Source organism: Narcine bancroftii, chromosome 13 (genome assembly GCF_036971445.1).
Source record: "Narcine bancroftii isolate sNarBan1 chromosome 13, sNarBan1.hap1, whole genome shotgun sequence".
Lineage (NCBI taxonomy): Eukaryota > Metazoa > Chordata > Chondrichthyes > Torpediniformes > Narcinidae > Narcine > Narcine bancroftii.
This window is the reverse complement of record NC_091481.1, coordinates 29,505,285-29,524,187: the sequence shown is the minus strand read 5'-3', so window position 1 is coordinate 29,524,187 and position 18,903 is coordinate 29,505,285. Positions and strand designations below refer to the sequence as shown.

The following is an 18,903-nucleotide window of genomic DNA, read 5'->3' as shown; positions in this document are numbered from 1 at the left end:
TTATCAGGGGCTCACAGGGGAAAATAATGAGTCGGCTTGTACCTCACAAGGCATCTTTCATGCATTCAGGTTAAGGGAGGTTTTCCCACAAAAATTTAGTTCAATAACCACTCAGCATTGGTATCAACCTTTCAATGACATAGGCAACTTCAACTAATTATCTCCCAATCAACCTCAGTACTCCTTCAGCCATATCAGAGAGATGTTGGGTTAACCCTACTCCTCCCCCCCTCCCATGGCAGCTATTTCTTTCGGATGAAGAATCAGATTGCTCAGAATCATTTTATCCACGAGAGACTTTCATCCCACCAACAGGTTGCAGTGTGTTACAGTCCTTTTGACCGACAAAGAATACATTTAAATATTCCAGTTTTGTTTAATGATGTCAGAAATCATGCATCGAGGTGAAAAACAAATAGCCAAAACAAGTACAGAACAAGCTAGCTCTTGCAGTTAAGTCTGACTTTTTTTTTTATATAAAACATGCATTCACAAATGCTTAAAAGTACAGAAAAGATTGTTACCATAGCTGTTTTCTGACTGCTTGCCCCTTCAGTGTTTCAACATTAAAGTTGTGAGTTTTTGCCGGCATTATAAAAAATACCACAACCGTCACATCACATTTCTGAACCTAATAAGAAAAAGAATATATACTGTACGTGAACTGGAGAACATTTTTAGATTCCCGCATGTTTCACAATCTATGAGTCATTAATTGGCTCTATATGTTGAAAAATAAAAAATTTAAAAAAAAAAAAAAAATTGGCTCTATATGTTTAAAGACTGTGGATAGTTCTATGCTTCCGGTTGACAAAATTTGCCTTTGTTACTATGAGGACAGCAATTACAGATGGCATACCTACATTTAAAATTAAAAAAAATGTTAACAGACCATTTCAGCCTACGAGTCCATGCCGCCCAATTTACACCCAATTAACCAACCCCCCCCCCCCCCGATTAGTTTCAAATGATGGGAGGAAACCAGAGCTTCTGGTGAAAACCCACAGAGACACAGGGAGAATGTACAAACTGATTACAGACAGTGTGGGATTCGAACTCCAGTCATGAGGAGAACGTACAAACTGATTACAGACAGTGTGGGATTCGAACTCCAGTCATGAGGAGAACGTACAAACTGATTACAGACAGTGTGGGATTCGAACTCCAGTCATGAGGAGAACGTACAAACTGATTACAGACAGTGTGGGATTCGAACTCCAGTCATGAGGAGAACGTACAAACTGATTACAGACAGTGTGGGATTCGAACTCCAGTCATGAGGAGAACGTACAAACTGATTACAGACAGTGTGGGATTCGAACTCCAGTCATGAGGAGAACGTACAAACTGATTACAGACAGTGTGGGATTCGAACTCCAGTCATGAGGAGAACGTACAAACTGATTACAGACAGTGTGGGATTCGAACTCCAGTCATGAGGAGAACGTACAAACTGATTACAGACAGTGTGGGATTCGAACTCCAGTCATGAGGAGAACGTACAAACTGATTACAGACAGTGTGGGATTCGAACTCCAGTCATGAGGAGAACGTACAAACTGATTACAGACAGTGTGGGATTCGAACTCCAGTCATGAGGAGAACGTACAAACTGATTACAGACAGTGTGGGATTCGAACTCCAGTCATGAGGAGAACGTACAAACTGATTACAGACAGTGTGGGATTCGAACTCCAGTCATGAGGAGAACGTACAAACTGATTACAGACAGTGTGGGATTCGAACTCCAGTCATGAGGAGAACGTACAAACTGATTACAGACAGTGTGGGATTCGAACTCCAGTCATGAGGAGAACGTACAAACTGATTACAGACAGTGTGGGATTCGAACTCCAGTCATGAGGAGAACGTACAAACTGATTACAGACAGTGTGGGATTCGAACTCCAGTCATGAGGAGAACGTACAAACTGATTACAGACAGTGTGGGATTCGAACTCCAGTCATGAGGAGAACGTACAAACTGATTACAGACAGTGTGGGATTCGAACTCCAGTCATGAGGAGAACGTACAAACTGATTACAGACAGTGTGGGATTCGAACTCCAGTCATGAGGAGAACGTACAAACTGATTACAGACAGTGTGGGATTCGAACTCCAGTCATGAGGAGAACGTACAAACTGATTACAGACAGTGTGGGATTCGAACTCCAGTCATGAGGAGAACGTACAAACTGATTACAGACAGTGTGGGATTCGAACTCCAGTCATGAGGAGAACGTACAAACTGATTACAGACAGTGTGGGATTCGAACTCCAGTCATGAGGAGAACGTACAAACTGATTACAGACAGTGTGGGATTCGAACTCCAGTCATGAGGAGAACGTACAAACTGATTACAGACAGTGTGGGATTCGAACTCCAGTCATGAGGAGAACGTACAAACTGATTACAGACAGTGTGGGATTCGAACTCCAGTCATGAGGAGAACGTACAAACTGATTACAGACAGTGTGGGATTCGAACTCCAGTCATGAGGAGAACGTACAAACTGATTACAGACAGTGTGGGATTCGAACTCCAGTCATGAGGAGAACGTACAAACTGATTACAGACAGTGTGGGATTCGAACTCCAGTCATGAGGAGAACGTACAAACTGATTACAGACAGTGTGGGATTCGAACTCCAGTCATGAGGAGAACGTACAAACTGATTACAGACAGTGTGGGATTCGAACTCCAGTCATGAGGAGAACGTACAAACTGATTACAGACAGTGTGGGATTCGAACTCCAGTCACGATTGCTGGCTCAGTAAAGATGTTGTGCTAACCACTTCTCCCCCTCTTGAAAAAGACATTGTTTGTATTCACGGGGAGATTTAGTTCTGCACACTGGGGAAGCAGTACCAAAGCTCTGAACAATTCTTTCCCTCCCCACTTCCCCTGCTGACACCACTGGTGGTGATAGCCCAAGATTTTATGAGTGACTGGACCTATTTATTGAGGCACTAATAGCTGATTACCTCATGGATTACCTAAAGGAATTCCCAAAAATCTATCAGAGATGTGCTCCTGTCTCTGTGTTGGCAGGTTGGCCATTGAGAGATGGCGTGGGAAATATTTATTGGCTCATTAAATGAATGGGTCCATCTAAAATAACAATATCAGATGCAGGAATCATTCAGCAGGTCAGGTAACAACATTTCAGGTCAAAGGCCTTGCCTCAACACCTTAACAGACCAAAATCTTTACTGTTCCTAATCCAGGTACCTGCCCATGAACCCAATGTGCAATATTTCCAAATGTATTCAGGCACTTAAAATATTGGAAAATGACAAATTTTAACACTGAATTAACAACACGGGAACATCCCACTCAGTTCAAGTGGCGTGTATTCATTCACTCCATTATGATGGCTCTACACTGGACTACAATTAACATGATTCTAATGTATTGGTCACACAACCTCAACGTATAGCAGGGGTGGCCAAACTTGCTCAGCACAAGAGCCGCATACCATAAATTTCAGATGTTTGAGAGCCGTAGCAATCACGTGATCGCAAGCCACACCCACTAACACTATTGTTACCCCATTTCAGGTGGCCATAATACCCGAATGTAAAGCCGCCTAAAATACCCGAATGTGGCTGTCGGGCGGCCACCTGAAAGCGGAGAACCCGTTACCAGGGTGGCATATTCTTTGCTTCCAAGCACTCCCCCTAGGCAACTGAAAGCAGCAGCCTGAAAGCGGTGTCTAGTAAGGGGAAAGCTGATGACAATCAGCTGACAACCCAACTCCCCACGCCTGACAGCCTCCCTCCCCGCTGCTTGACAGCCCCCCCCCCCCACCCCCCCGGCATGGGACGTCGGGGCTGGGGTGGCTAGCGCAGGACAATGTACTCATTGCAGATGAAGTGGCTTCGTGTGCAGTAGTTCAATAAAACCACAATTTAAAAGGCAGTGGCCAGAAGAGATTTATTCCTTGCACACTGTTCACATGGAGACTTCAAACATTTGGATAAACTAGATATTTATATGCAATAACAAAATGGCAGACGATCATAATTTACAAGCCTCCATAACATAGTGTGACAATTCTGCATAAATCTTCAATGAATGGAATTTTGCACTTTAAAAAAAAATAATCTGCCACATTCTTACCCTGAGGAGGAAATTTAACCTCGACAAAGCCTCTATGAGAAGATCAGCTCCTTTATTTGTAAATTCATATCTGCCAGCAGTGAAGAAGAAGAGCGTCTTTTCCAAGTTGAAATCCAGGTGGCTGGAATTAAATACTTTTTTTTTAAAGTTTGTAAAATAGAACATCTTTAAAATACATAGCAACTGAAAGAAAAAAAAAATCCATTGCTTAACAAAACCCCAGGAATTAGTGCTGCTTTGTTTGCATGTTTACATCAACAAAAGTTCTGATTTTTCATACTTTACTTTTTTTTTCTAAATTGTCCCAGAGAACTACTGTAAATTAATGCTTTGCTTCAGAAAGTCGAACCAAAGAGTCAGTAATGAAGTACTGAAGGCAATTCGCAGTGAACAGTTCAGCAGGATCCAACCAAGGATAAACAACAGAATTTCAGACCAGCTTACCAGTATTAGCAATCCTATTTTTTTTGTACAAAAGATAACATTCCCAGGGCCAAAGGACAGCTTGCAACAGTTGTTTAAAATGGAAAAAATTTTGTCAGGGACAAGTACCAAGGCATAACCCAAAATGCGATAGAGGGACAGTTTATTGGAGCCTCTATGTTGTGTTGCAGTGAGCAGATTTGTATTCGGAGGGAAAGCTTAATCAGCTGGGAAAGAGCTGTTATGTCTCTTGAATCTACAGCGGGTGATAACCCTGTGGATTGCAGATTTCAAAACACCTTTCATTGGATGTAGAGGCTTGCTGCAAAACGTCTGAAGACAGCCAAGTGAAAACACAGAACACAATACCCGTAGAAGTGTCCGCGAATAAATTCTTGAATACGCGACTTGTACAGGGCATGTAGATTCTGAAACTCGTGCATGGCAGAGAACTTCTTGATGTTCAATCCGTTTGGTGTGACCACATCTAAAGCAAGTTGACAAACAGAAAATGGTTCACTGGGCTGGTCACTTCACAGGCTTAGTGTCCTTTGAAAGAAAAAGCATTAAAGCAAAAATGATCTGACTTGGGTCAACACTAACTGGATGAAGGGAGAGTCATCTCTTGCATGAATGGTTTTGGCTCCATCACATCTCAAGCTGTCCTCTCATTAGAATTCAGACATATCACTTACCTACTCAATGGTGTTAAATTATATTCCAGGTGCATGAAGGAAAACAGCTATCAACTTATCAATACTCAAGGAGCTTGGAGATTTATAGGAATGCTGGCTAGCTGCTAAGATTCAAAGGCTCATTCAAACACTGGAGATTGCACAAAGGGAATCCTACAAAATGATTCCTACCAAGGAGGGCTCAGGCCCAAACGTTAACTCCTATGGATGCTGCACGACCTGCTGAGTTCCTCCAGCATTTTCGTGTTCTTACTCTCAACATCAGAAGAGTAGGGTTGGAATTCATAACCCTACAGGATTTCCAAGGGGTCAATGTTCAAAGATGGCTGAGAAAGTCTGAAGCTAAGCATGAACTCTCAGGACAAGGATAAACTCCAGAGGGTGGTGAACTCAGCCTGCAACATCACAGACTTCACTCCGTCAAGGACATCGACATGAGGCTTAGAAAAAAAGCAGCCTCTATCCTCAAAGACCCCCACCCTCTCAAGCCGTGTCCTCTTTACTCTGCTACCATCGGGAAAAAAGGTACAGGAGCCTAAAGACGAGCATCCAGCGGCACAAGGATAGCTTCTTCCCTGCTGCCATCAGATTCCTGAATAATCAATGAACCACAGACACTGCCTCACTCTTCGTGCACTAGTATATTTATTTTAATTTAAAATATTTATTGCTGTAAGATGTCCCATTTATTTAACTTTTGGGGTGTGATATATATCTTTTGTAACCAATTATATTGTATCATGCGTAACCTCATGCTTATTATATTTCTCATAGTTCCGGAGCATAGCTTTTCCCATTTTTCATTTTTTATCTTTATGACACACCAATGGCATCATGAAGAAAGCCTCTACTTCCTCAGGAGTTTGCGGAGGAGCTAGTGGAGTTGTTCAAGTGAACCGGTACAGACTTGAAGGGCCGACATGGCCTGTTTCCGTGCTGTAAACGGTTATATGGTTAATAATATGAATGTTTGCTCTATGACGCTGCTACAAAACACCGAATTTCATGACTTGTTCATGACCATAGATTTGGATTCTGAAGTCTGCAGATGCTGGGGTCGGGTACAAGACAACAAACATGCTGGAAAAATTCATTAGGTCACGCAGTATCCATTGGAGGTAAAAGGTAACTCATGTTTAGGGCCTGGGCCCTTCATCATGTATTATCAGCCAGTGACATTATTTAAGAGGCAAGGTAAATGGTAGCAAGATTTACTGAGTGCGAATTTTCATTCAAAAACTTGGGAACCACTAATTTTTAAAAAAATTTAGACATATAGCAATGGTAACAGGCCCTTCCAGCCCACGTTGCTCATTTGCACCCAATTAACCCACCAGCCCTGTACCTCTTTGGAAGAGGGGAGGAAGCCGGAGCACCCAGAGGAAGCCCGCGCAATCGAGGAGGGAATGTACAAACTCCTCACAGTGGAATCGAAGCTGGGTGGCTGCACGAACCACGACACGAACTGCACAACCTTACTTTGCTGAGACGCGCAGTTTTGAGGTGGAGGGAGTCATTGACCAGGGGAAGCCTTGCCTGGTTTTTTCTTTATCATGTTCTCCACCTCAACTGCAGTGATGGCGGAGACTGTTGTGAATACATGTGCACAGTGTGCACTTGCCCTCTCCATGCAGTATCGATGGTATATCTGTCTTTCCCCTGCTTCTTTGTCAACATCGAACTGTTTTGAGAGAGAAAAAGAGTGGACCATTCAGTCACAAAGCACAGATTATAGGCCCCTCTGCCCTCCAAATCCACAACCATTAAGTATCCATGTACCACAAAATAATCTAAATGTTTGTTTCATTGCGAAGTGATCAAGACATGTTACGGAGTCCAAAGGACCCCAAAAACTAGCAGCAATAGAAATGCACCACAACACAGGGTGACTTAAACAAAAGTAGTTTTTAATTATATTTGAACAAGAAAACAGAATTAAACTTTAATTTATTACTTAACCTACCTGATCCCCTCTCTATTACTAAGTGCAGGTGTGTACAATGTATATTTAAGATTGGAAAAGTTCTTTGGATCACAGTCCAATCTCACTGGTTGCAGCCAATTCTTGTACTGTGCACAGAAGTTAGCATTAACAAAGTTCACCAGTCTTTGGTGCTTAACAGGCAAATGGTTACCACTCAGGAGGGTTCTTGCTGGTTTTCAGAGAGGGATTCCTTTTCCAGGACATCTGCAACTGATTCCTTCTTAATTGGTCTTTCTGACGAAACTTGTCCTTCAGGTTTCTCCAGATGGTCCTCTTTTTTTCAGGTCACCTTTCAGACCACCAGTCTTCTCCTTTGGCCAGGCACCTTTCCAAAGTTTGCCAGCTTTTCCCTCTGGAACTGATTTCTGTGTCTCATTCTCTCTCCGTTTCACTCCCTCCCTCTGAGCGCAAAACAGTTCTGTCTCTGCCTGCAAAAATCACATGCTCTCCTAGGCAAGCTGCATGCTGATACTTTGTTGCTCCTCTACAAAAATTCTGTTTTAAAATGTGTACGAGCTACTCTAGAAATTCCTCTCAAACCACCTCTAAATACTGTCACACACAACTTCCAAGACCAGAGGTTTCTTTTGTTAGCATCATATTTACAATTCTGTACCCATAAACTATTACAATCGCTGTTCCCTCCAAGCTATGCGCATGCTCACATTTTGCACACAAAGAAAATTAATGTGCATACTAAAGGTGAGTTATCTAAAATAATGTGGCAATTAATCATTATACTTATTGAAAATATCTCTTCGCTAACTGCTTCTGTTAACTAGTTAGTCAGTAAATAAATAGTTAATCATACTTGTATTATATTAGAACATGCCATTAGAGTTTTATTAGTCATGAGAGATAGGCTGTGCCAAAATGATCTTGAAATAATTTCACGTTGACATTTGCACAAGCATTCAGTGCGCACATACTTTGGTCACAGGGGGGAAAAAAAATTGCACCACATGGGATTTTTGCGCACACGGCCTACTCAAAATTAGAGGGAACATTGACTACAGTTAGGTTGGACAAACTAACATTTACTTCAAGATCAGATGTAACAAGGGCTGTCCTGACTGTAAGAAAGGTCAACAGGGCCCAAAAGGCCAGCAGCAAAACACAGTGAAATTAATCAGCAAGCTGCAACAGAAAGCAGTTGACGTGCAGATCCCCAAAGGGAAAAGCACTTTACAAATGTCAGGCTCGAGAGCTCAGGACCTTCATGGTACAGGAAGCTGGTGAGGCATTGTGCACATTCTGAAAACAGACTAAATGCCCAACAGCATGTGAGCAAGACAAGTATTCCTGCATAAGCAAAAAAAAGTATTCACTTCTTATAAAGGAAGTTATTCTAAATACTTGATAATGAAAGAAATAGAACCAAAGTTACAATGTGAACAAGAGGTTTAAACAACAAATTCAGACATCAGAAAACTACTGATGATATCTTTCTAGAAGCACAAGCTTCTTAAAATCAAATTGCATGGCTTTGTGACAGCACCACCCATTTACCATCTGCCTTTGACAGCAAAGTAAGTAACAATTCTCCCCTTAATGTCACAAACATCTGATTAAAAATAAACTGGCGTAATTCCCTCTCCCATCTTTTTTCTCTGCAGCCTTATAAGGGTTACTACATGTCAAGCAATCTATCGAGCCCTACATAAATGCTTCAACCCAGATCCTCAACCACAACCAAGCCAACCAACACTTTTGCTCATCTCCTCCCCAGTTCCTTTCTACTTGTGTCACTTAGATATTGAATTTAAAAGTAGGGATTGACTTTTTGAAGCCAGGATATTTTGCTGAAAATGTAAAAGATACTTGTGAGACCACAACTGGTGGACTGTGGAGAGTTAAAAAGGAATATACTGGCTTTGGAGGTAATGCAGAGGAAATTCACCATGTAAATTTTGGAAATTAGGGCATTATTTTACAAAGAAATCTCTCATAGCCTGGCACTATACCCAGTGACTCCCTTGTTCACTCCTCCCTCCCCACCGATCATCCCCTGTGACCGCAGGAGATGCTCCACTTGCAGCCACACCTCCTCCCTCAGCACCATTCAGAGCCCCCAAACAGCCCTTCCAAGCGAAGTTGCTGAGGTCATCTCCTGCATCCGGTGCTCCCATTGTGATCTCCTCTACATCGGAGAGACTGGACGCAGACCAGGAGATCACTTTGTCGAGCACCCCGGCTCTGTCCACCGTCATAGCGTGGATCTCCCGGTGGCCACCCATTTCAATTCTCCATCCCATTCCTTTGTCGACATGTCTGTCCACGATATCGTGCTCTGCCAGACTGAGGCCACCTGTAAATTGGAGGAACACCTCATCTTCCGACTGGGCCCCTTCCAACCATATGGCATTAATATCAGCTTCTCTGGCTTTCGTTAACCCCACCCCCTTTCTTCCCCTCCTTTCCCTGTCTCCTTTCACACAGACATGATCAATTATCATGTAGTCTCTTATCATATTCAATTGACACCTTTTGCTGGTCTGGATTCCTCCCCCATTGTTTGAATTCTGATACGATCTGTTATATCCTGATTCTACCTTTTCTGATTTTATCTTGAAGGACTCGGCAATAAATCTTTGTCTCCTTTAGATGCTGATAAGACTGGCTGAGTTCCTCCAGTATTTTGGTGCATTTACTACAATCACTGCATTGGCAGCCTATCTTCTTTCATTCACTATACTCATTGGCCTTTAGAAGGATGAGGGGGTAATACAAAATTCTGAAAGGAATAAATAAGAATGAAGTAGGGAGACCATTTCCAATGACAGGTGAGACTAGAACTGGCAGCAAAGGCTGCTTCATGAAATGCATTCAAGGAGCATAGATTTTTGAATTCTCGGGGGAAGTAGGGATTATGGAGGATAGGCGGAGCTGAACCCGATCGGCCATGATCTTATTGAATGGCAGAGCTGGCTCCACGGGTCAGATGGCCGACACTTAACTCATATTTCTTCTGCGCTTATTGACACGTCTATTTGGTTCACTCTCCGGGGCCCTCAATTTTATACATCATTTGAACCCCTCTATTGGGTCTCCTACCCAATAACACCTGATATCCTGAATTCTCCAGTCTTGGTTGCTCATTTGTCCATCCTAATGCTGAGTCACAGGGAACCTCCTGCAAATAACCGGGCAATGATCAAAGTGTCAGCACTGACCCCAAAAACCAATTATAGAGTCATCTTGGTATTTTCTCTTCCATTTTGTGTCCTTTTATTAATTTTTTTTGCTTCAAGTCAGATTCTGCCACTGACATTTCTAAAAATCCCTTTAGACTCTCGTCAAGGGCACGACCTTGAGTTTTTAATCCTTGTGCCCACAACAAAAGTTTCAATCATTATTCAGATATGTCAAAAATCAATACACAATGCCCTGGATTTAATCCAGGCCTGTTGAATACCAGCTCCTTCCAACATTATGGCCAATCTACAAATGTTCAATTGGTTTCCTTTTTAAAAAGGCTAGTAGGACGTCAGTCGCTGGCTCGATTTTTTGAGCAATTCAATGGGTTGCAAATTGATGGCTGGAGCCTCCACTAGTTCTCCCCCACCTTCCCGCTTAAAAAGCTTGGGACATATTCCAGTGAGCATAAAACCCCAACTTACTTCTCTCCCCACAGATGTTGGGAAACCAACCAAGTATTTCCAGCATTTTGTGTTTTCAGTTTTGACGTCCAATTCTGCGATGCCTTGTTTCCTTGTGGACATTTCACATTCAGGCTTCACAATTTATATCCAAAGATACCAAATCTGTTTTTCCTCTAGCTTCATTTATTTTATATGGCAGCATTTCACAGAACTTCACTATAATGACTGGATTCCACCCCTTCAGAAAGGAATGATGTAGAATAACTCAAGATGTCTTTATGGTCATGTAATAATACAGAAACTGTAATATTACACAAAATTTTCTTTTGCCTGCTGAAAGACAGACCAAGAGATGCCATAAGTATTGCCGACCAACCCCCCCTCCCCCTTACAGCACAAGAGAAAGAAGTAAAAGAGAGCCCCTTCAGAGAAACCCAGTCTCCGTGGATTCGCCTCCAGTGCTCCCGCAGCCTCCCCATCTGCACAGATCCATTGGCAATCCAAGCTCCAGATCCAAACCTCCGACATGATCACACCAGCGGTCCTTCTGGCACCCATCTTGCTATCAGCCCCCTATTCTGGTTCCCAGGAGCCAGACTCTAGCAGCCTTCAGCCACTGAGCCCCTCGCTGTTGTGCTCACCGTCCTGTTGGGTCCTCTCCTATGCTGCTTTTTCTGAAAGGGGAGGGTGTTCTCCCCATTTCTGATGCCCTGCGCTGGTCCATTGCTCCTCCAGGATTCTGCAACACTTTGTGGCCGCTGCCCAGTGGAGGCACCGCCCACCACCTTGGGTGCAGACCCAGCAATGGCAAGATTTTAATTAAAAGCACTGTCGGCACTTTTATTAGGCCATTTAAATCCAGTAAAGAGCCATAGACATTGGGACTGGGCAATTGAACCCTGCAGAGGAGCGCTGTGTCTCCAGTCCCTGCTCTCCCGGGTCCACAGCAGCAGTGCTGCTGTTATAGCAAGATTCCTTGCAATGTCCTTACATCAGCGAATACAAGTCAAACTAGGAGAGTTCTCACGATGCTCCATAATATCCACACATCATCTTCTGGCCTATAATCAGATGCAATCTTTCATTCATTACTTCTGTGCTACTGCCTAATCAAACCTAGATTTCTTGGACTTTATTTGTCAATATTTATTTTACGGCTGCCCACATAGGTTTTTCCAATTCCATTCCTGCACCTACAGAACTTTTGACATACAGATAGCTTGACAACAAACAATGACACTGGACGACAACTTTCTCCCCCCCCCCCCCCCCAAAAGGTTTGCTTCCTGAAGAAAAAATGGGGATTATGATAAACAGCTTCAAGATGAACACAAGGATAATTTCAGATTTGCAGTATCACATAAGAAGTTTGACAAACGTTAAATTAACTTCTATTAAACTTCGCATGTTTAATCGCTTAATGACGCTGACCCATTGTGTTAGTTCAATGGACCGAAAAATGTTTTGCTGCTGATTTTCATTTGTACTCAGCATCTGATGCCTCTCATGTCAGTGCCCAACAATAATCAGCCCATGGCCACAATGCTCCTGTGAAAACTTTCGCCACGTTCGTCACTGACTGCACAAAAATCAGCAGAGAAGTCCAAGTGCACATGCAGAAAGTGAATTTTCAATGATGGTGTTACACTTCATGGTTTTGTATGCTTGATGCAGACCTTAAATATGAATGGATATCTCAAAAATAGGTTATATCTAAATAAAATGATACAAGAAAGGAAACTGTTAAAATACATGCAGAAGTGTTCAGGAAGAAAACTCTGTCGTCCAATGTAATCACTCCAGGGGTCTCGAGTAATCACTCCAGGGGTCTCGAGTAATCACTCCAGGGGTCTCGAGTAATCACTCCAGGGGTCTCGAGTAATCACTCCAGGGGTCTCGAGTAATCACTCCAGGGGTCTCGAGTAATCACTCCAGGGGTCTCGAGTAATCACTCCAGGGGTCTCGAGTAATCACTCCAGGGGTCTCGAGTAATCACTCCAGGGGTCTCGAGTAATCACTCCAGGGGTCTCGAGTAATCACTCCAGGGGTCTCGAGTAATCACTCCAGGGGTCTCGAGTAATCACTCCAGGGGTCTCGAGTAATCACTCCAGGGGTCTCGAGTAATCACTCCAGGGGTCTCGAGTAATCACTCCAGGGGTCTCGAGTAATCACTCCAGGGGTCTCGAGTAATCACTCCAGGGGTCTCGAGTAATCACTCCAGGGGTCTCGAGTAATCACTCCAGGGGTCTCGAGTAATCACTCCAGGGGTCTCGAGTAATCACTCCAGGGGTCTCGAGTAATCACTCCAGGGGTCTCGAGTAATCACTCCAGGGGTCTCGAGTAATCACTCCAGGGGTCTCGAGTAATCACTCCAGGGGTCTCGAGTAATCACTCCAGGGGTCTCGAGTAATCACTCCAGGGGTCTCGAGTAATCACTCCAGGGGTCTCGAGTAATCACTCCAGGGGTCTCGAGTAATCACTCCAGGGGTCTCGAGTAATCACTCCAGGGGTCTCGAGTAATCACTCCAGGGGTCTCGAGTAATCACTCCAGGGGTCTCGAGTAATCACTCCAGGGGTCTCGAGTAATCACTCCAGGGGTCTCGAGTAATCACTCCAGGGGTCTCGAGTAATCACTCCAGGGGTCTCGAGTAATCACTCCAGGGGTCTCGAGTAATCACTCCAGGGGTCTCGAGTAATCACTCCAGGGGTCTCGAGTAATCACTCCAGGGGTCTCGAGTAATCACTCCAGGGGTCTCGAGTAATCACTCCAGGGGTCTCGAGTAATCACTCCAGGGGTCTCGAGTAATCACTCCAGGGGTCTCGAGTAATCACTCCAGGGGTCTCGAGTAATCACTCCAGGGGTCTCGAGTAATCACTCCAGGGGTCTCGAGTAATCACTCCAGGGGTCTCGAGTAATCACTCCAGGGGTCTCGAGTAATCACTCCAGGGGTCTCGAGTAATCACTCCAGGGGTCTCGAGTAATCACTCCAGGGGTCTCGAGTAATCACTCCAGGGGTCTCGAGTAATCACTCCAGGGGTCTCGAGTAATCACTCCAGGGGTCTCGAGTAATCACTCCAGGGGTCTCGAGTAATCACTCCAGGGGTCTCGAGTAATCACTCCAGGGGTCTCGAGTAATCACTCCAGGGGTCTCGAGTAATCACTCCAGGGGTCTCGAGTAATCACTCCAGGGGTCTCGAGTAATCACTCCAGGGGTCTCGAGTAATCACTCCAGGGGTCTCGAGTAATCACTCCAGGGGTCTCGAGTAATCACTCCAGGGGTCTCGAGTAATCACTCCAGGGGTCTCGAGTAATCACTCCAGGGGTCTCGAGTAATCACTCCAGGGGTCTCGAGTAATCACTCCAGGGGTCTCGAGTAATCACTCCAGGGGTCTCGAGTAATCACTCCAGGGGTCTCGAGTAATCACTCCAGGGGTCTCGAGTAATCACTCCAGGGGTCTCGAGTAATCACTCCAGGGGTCTCGAGTAATCACTCCAGGGGTCTCGAGTAATCACTCCAGGGGTCTCGAGTAATCACTCCAGGGGTCTCGAGTAATCACTCCAGGGGTCTCGAGTAATCACTCCAGGGGTCTCGAGTAATCACTCCAGGGGTCTCGAGTAATCACTCCAGGGGTCTCGAGTAATCACTCCAGGGGTCTCGAGTAATCACTCCAGGGGTCTCGAGTAATCACTCCAGGGGTCTCGAGTAATCACTCCAGGGGTCTCGAGTAATCACTCCAGGGGTCTCGAGTAATCACTCCAGGGGTCTCGAGTAATCACTCCAGGGGTCTCGAGTAATCACTCCAGGGGTCTCGAGTAATCACTCCAGGGGTCTCGAGTAATCACTCCAGGGGTCTCGAGTAATCACTCCAGGGGTCTCGAGTAATCACTCCAGGGGTCTCGAGTAATCACTCCAGGGGTCTCGAGTAATCACTCCAGGGGTCTCGAGTAATCACTCCAGGGGTCTCGAGTAATCACTCCAGGGGTCTCGAGTAATCACTCCAGGGGTCTCGAGTAATCACTCCAGGGGTCTCGAGTAATCACTCCAGGGGTCTCGAGTAATCACTCCAGGGGTCTCGAGTAATCACTCCAGGGGTCTCGAGTAATCACTCCAGGGGTCTCGAGTAATCACTCCAGGGGTCTCGAGTAATCACTCCAGGGGTCTCGAGTAATCACTCCAGGGGTCTCGAGTAATCACTCCAGGGGTCTCGAGTAATCACTCCAGGGATCTCGAGTAATCACTCCAGGGATCTCGAGTAATCACTCCAGGGATCTCGAGTAATCACTCCAGGGATCTCGAGTAATCACTCCAGGGATCTCGAGTAATCACTCCAGGGATCTCGAGTAATCACTCCAGGGATCTCGAGTAATCACTCCAGGGATCTCGAGTAATCACTCCAGGGATCTCGAGACAGCTTTTTTTCACTTCAGGAATACATTTGCACTTAAACTGCATTCAAATATAGTAAAGTAATGAAAAAAAAAAGACAAAAATAATTTAGACATTTAAAGTATTTGCATGCACATTATTTTTCCATAGATTGCTATCTATATACTGAATGCCTTCCATTGCTCTGGCATTGCTTCCAATCCAAAAATAGCAACTCAGCTAGGTAAAATTAGCAGTTCTCCAAATAGGGAACATTTGCTCACGGTCGATTGTTGTCCGATTCATAAACATGCCAAATCTTTATATATATATATATATATATATATATATATATATATATATATAGTTTTGCACAGAGGTCCTCCAATTCTAGTCAGCTCTATTGGGCAGGCTACCTCACAGAAACTTCGGATTTATTGTCAGAGTACGTGCATGACATCACATACAACTCGGGTTCTTTTCCTGTGGGCCAGGTAGAATTTCTACATCTCTGCAGTGCAGAAAAACTATACTCAGGAAAAGATATGCATACAAAAGAAGGAAATATAAAGAAGGAAGTTTAAACAAATTGACTGTGCAATAGAGAAAATAATCTTCAACTGATAAATAAGGTACAAAGCAAAGAGTTCTTAAACAAGTCTCTGATTCAGTTTGTTGTTTAGAAATTCCTAAACCTGGTGGTACGAGTTTTGTGGCACCTATACCTTTCCTGATGGCAACAGTGAGAACCAAGCATGCCCTAGGTGGGATGGATCCTTGATGGTTGCTGCTGCTCTCTGACAGCAGCGCTCCATGAAGATTTTTCTCAATGCTGGAGAGAGTCTGGCTTGTGATGTACTGGACTGTGTCCACTACCTTTTGCAGGGCTTTCCGCTCAGATATTGGTGCCCACAGAGCAGGCCGAGAAGCAACAAGTCAGCACTCTTTCCTCTATACATCTGTAGAATTTTGTCAAAGGTTTCGTTGTAGAGGTGCTGATGTGCTTTCTTCATGTTGATATTCATGTGTTGGGTCCACGAAAGGTCCTCTGAAATAGTGGCTCCCAGAAATTTAAATTTGATGATCACTGGATTGTACACCTCTGATTGTCCCCTGCTTTAAGTCCACAATCAGCTCCTTGTTTTTGGTGGCATTGAGTACAAGGTTGTTTTACACCATTCAGCCAAGTTTTCAATCTCCCTCCTGTAGGCTGATGCTAGATTGGCAAAACAGGCACTCTAATCTGATCTCTGTAAATGGAAGGGATTACCCAGTGGACAGAAGAAAGGATTTAAGGATGATGTGCATGGGGAAAAAAAAATGCAATATCCCAACCAAATCCTGAGCCAGACAAGGAAATAGGTACAGGCCATCTGATTCTTCAGATCTATCCCACTGTTCAATGTGGGATTTGCTCCAGGCATCATTTCTTCTCAAATCAGTTCCCTGTAACCCCCAACTCTTCCCCAGGGCAAATTTCTTCTAAATCTCCTCTTCAAAATGAGCAACATGTTGATATAACCCTGCTGCTCAAGCTAACATTTCATTTTAAATCCTGGGTTTGCTCCCACCTATTTACGAATGTACCATCTGTTGAAGTGATAACAAACTCAAAACATTGGTTTACAAAATACAGTAAAGTTCTGGTATCCGGTACCTATGGGGATTGGTAGGTGCCAGAGAAGTGTATTTTCCAGTTGCTTGAGACTTACTCTTACAATGCCAAACTACTACACCTGCATTAAGAATAAACAGTTTAAAAGACAAAAATACTATACCGTACTTACACTGAACAAAGTTCACTTGCATGAATATATAAACCTTATAGAATTTTACTTTACTTTCAGTCACATTCTTTAAAAACATTTAACCGTCGCTGCATCTGCAGGTTCCTCCCCCTCCACATAGCCACCTGAAAGTCGAACATAATGCTATAGGAAATTAACCCCCCCTCCCCCGCCCAAGTTTATATGTAAAGCTTCTGACTGGCCTGACTCTTACTAAAACAGGGATAAGGAGACACTGAGAGAGTGAGCAGCATCAACCAGCTCTTCATCCTGGATGAGGCCATTTTATTCTAATACAACTTTATTCAAACAGCTGCTACGAGCAAAGCACGATCAAGGCGTTCTGCAGGCTGAATACATGATCCCATTGTCACCAAAGGTTTGTGCGCTACTTCATAGATCATTTACTTTTACAATTTTAAACTGACTTTTTAAAAATTTTATTCTTATCTATCTTAATTTTAAAATTTATTTTCCACAATTTTTTTTGCTAATGGTGGAGGCTTGGGGTTGCTTGAATTTCAGACACCAGGGGTTTTACTGTATACACACAAATGTGCTCACGTACCATCTCCAGACATCATCCAACGATCACCCTGGTCCCGGGTTCTCAACTTTTTTACTTTTCACATACCACCTTAAATAATCCCTTACTAACCATACAACACCTATGGCATAGGATTCCATAAGTGGGATTACTTAAAGTGGTATGTGAGTGGGAGGAAAAAGGTTGAGAACTACTGCCCTATTCTCTGAAAAAGCTTACAAAACCAACCAGTCTCTTAAAAAAAGATGCTGGAGGAACACAGTGGGCTAGGCAGCATCCGCGGCAGATAAAAGGGCAATTGAAATTTTGATCAAGACCCTTCACAAGGCCTCGTGCCGAAACACCAACTGCTTACTTTCCTCCACAAATTTTTAAAGTTGGAGATCCAGCATGGTCTCAGGTCATTCCAGCCGATAAGCCTGCGCTGCCCCTTTAAGACCAATTAACCTACAGTGTCCGTCATTAGAATGTGGGAGGAATCCGGTGCAACCGGAGGAAACCTACTCGGGCACGAGAAGATGCTGTCTGACCCACTGGGCTCCTGAAACAACTCATTTCTTTTGGCTCCAGACTCCGACATTCACAGTCTCATGTCTCAAACCCACCTAAATTTACAATTGTAATTTTTGAATGTCTGTGCCAAAAGACTAATGATACCTTTAACTGTGTCGGACTGCTGAACCGAATTGCGTATTTTTAGATATCTAAATCTATCCAAAAGGGCAACAGAGTCAAGCAATTAGCACGCTCACCTTATCAAGTTGGTTGTAAAAATCTGTGTTGCCAGCACACAAGTACCTGCCCAACAGCGTGGCGTGGGTGGTGAAGATTGTCGCAATGGGGTACTTTCGGATCCTGCTCAGTATCAGTCCAATGCCTGCTTGCCATTCATGGAAATGGGCGATGATGTTTGGTTTGTCAGGGAGCTGATCAACCAACTGAAACAAAAATCATGAAAAGAATGCATTCTGGATAACATGCAATCCCACTCAGGTTTACGAGAATGAGAGGGTTAATGGATGAGGAGCGTTTGATGGCTCTGGGCCTGCGCTCTTTGGAGTTTAGAAGGATGGGGAGGGAGTTGATGGGAATGAAAAATAATAGGTGATCAAGAAGCAGGGATTAATGTTCTGTGCAGACTTCGTGGGCTGTTTCTATGCTCTATCCCTCTCCGACGTTTACCTGTGAAGCTGGCGCTGCAGTCATCAACGTGCCACGTTTGGGCACGTATTGGAAAAGAGCTAAACTCATCTCCGGGAGGAACCGAGTTGGTGGAGAGGGGATGGGATGAACCACATATTTGAAGATGCTCTTAAATATCGACTATCAGCGCATACTACATCGGTTTTAAGAACTGCCCGTCAAGAACAAATC

At 44.0% G+C, this 18,903-nt stretch overlaps 1 protein-coding gene across 2 annotated transcripts in view; it reads right to left on the bottom strand.

Annotated features, from left to right (window-relative positions):
- The window catches only part of gys2 (glycogen synthase 2), a 48,157-nt gene that overhangs the window by 16,994 nt on the left and 12,260 nt on the right, over positions 1-18,903 (bottom strand). For both annotated transcript variants that reach the window (XM_069908843.1, XM_069908842.1), the window contains exons 4-8: positions 18,282-18,467; positions 6,779-6,923; positions 4,917-5,034; positions 4,125-4,245; positions 525-631 (exon numbers count right to left, since the gene is read on the bottom strand). In XM_069908843.1, coding sequence (XP_069764944.1) covers positions 525-631; positions 4,125-4,245; positions 4,917-5,034; positions 6,779-6,923; positions 18,282-18,467 — 677 coding nt within the window. The remainder of the gene's footprint in view (positions 1-524; positions 632-4,124; positions 4,246-4,916; positions 5,035-6,778; positions 6,924-18,281; positions 18,468-18,903) is intronic.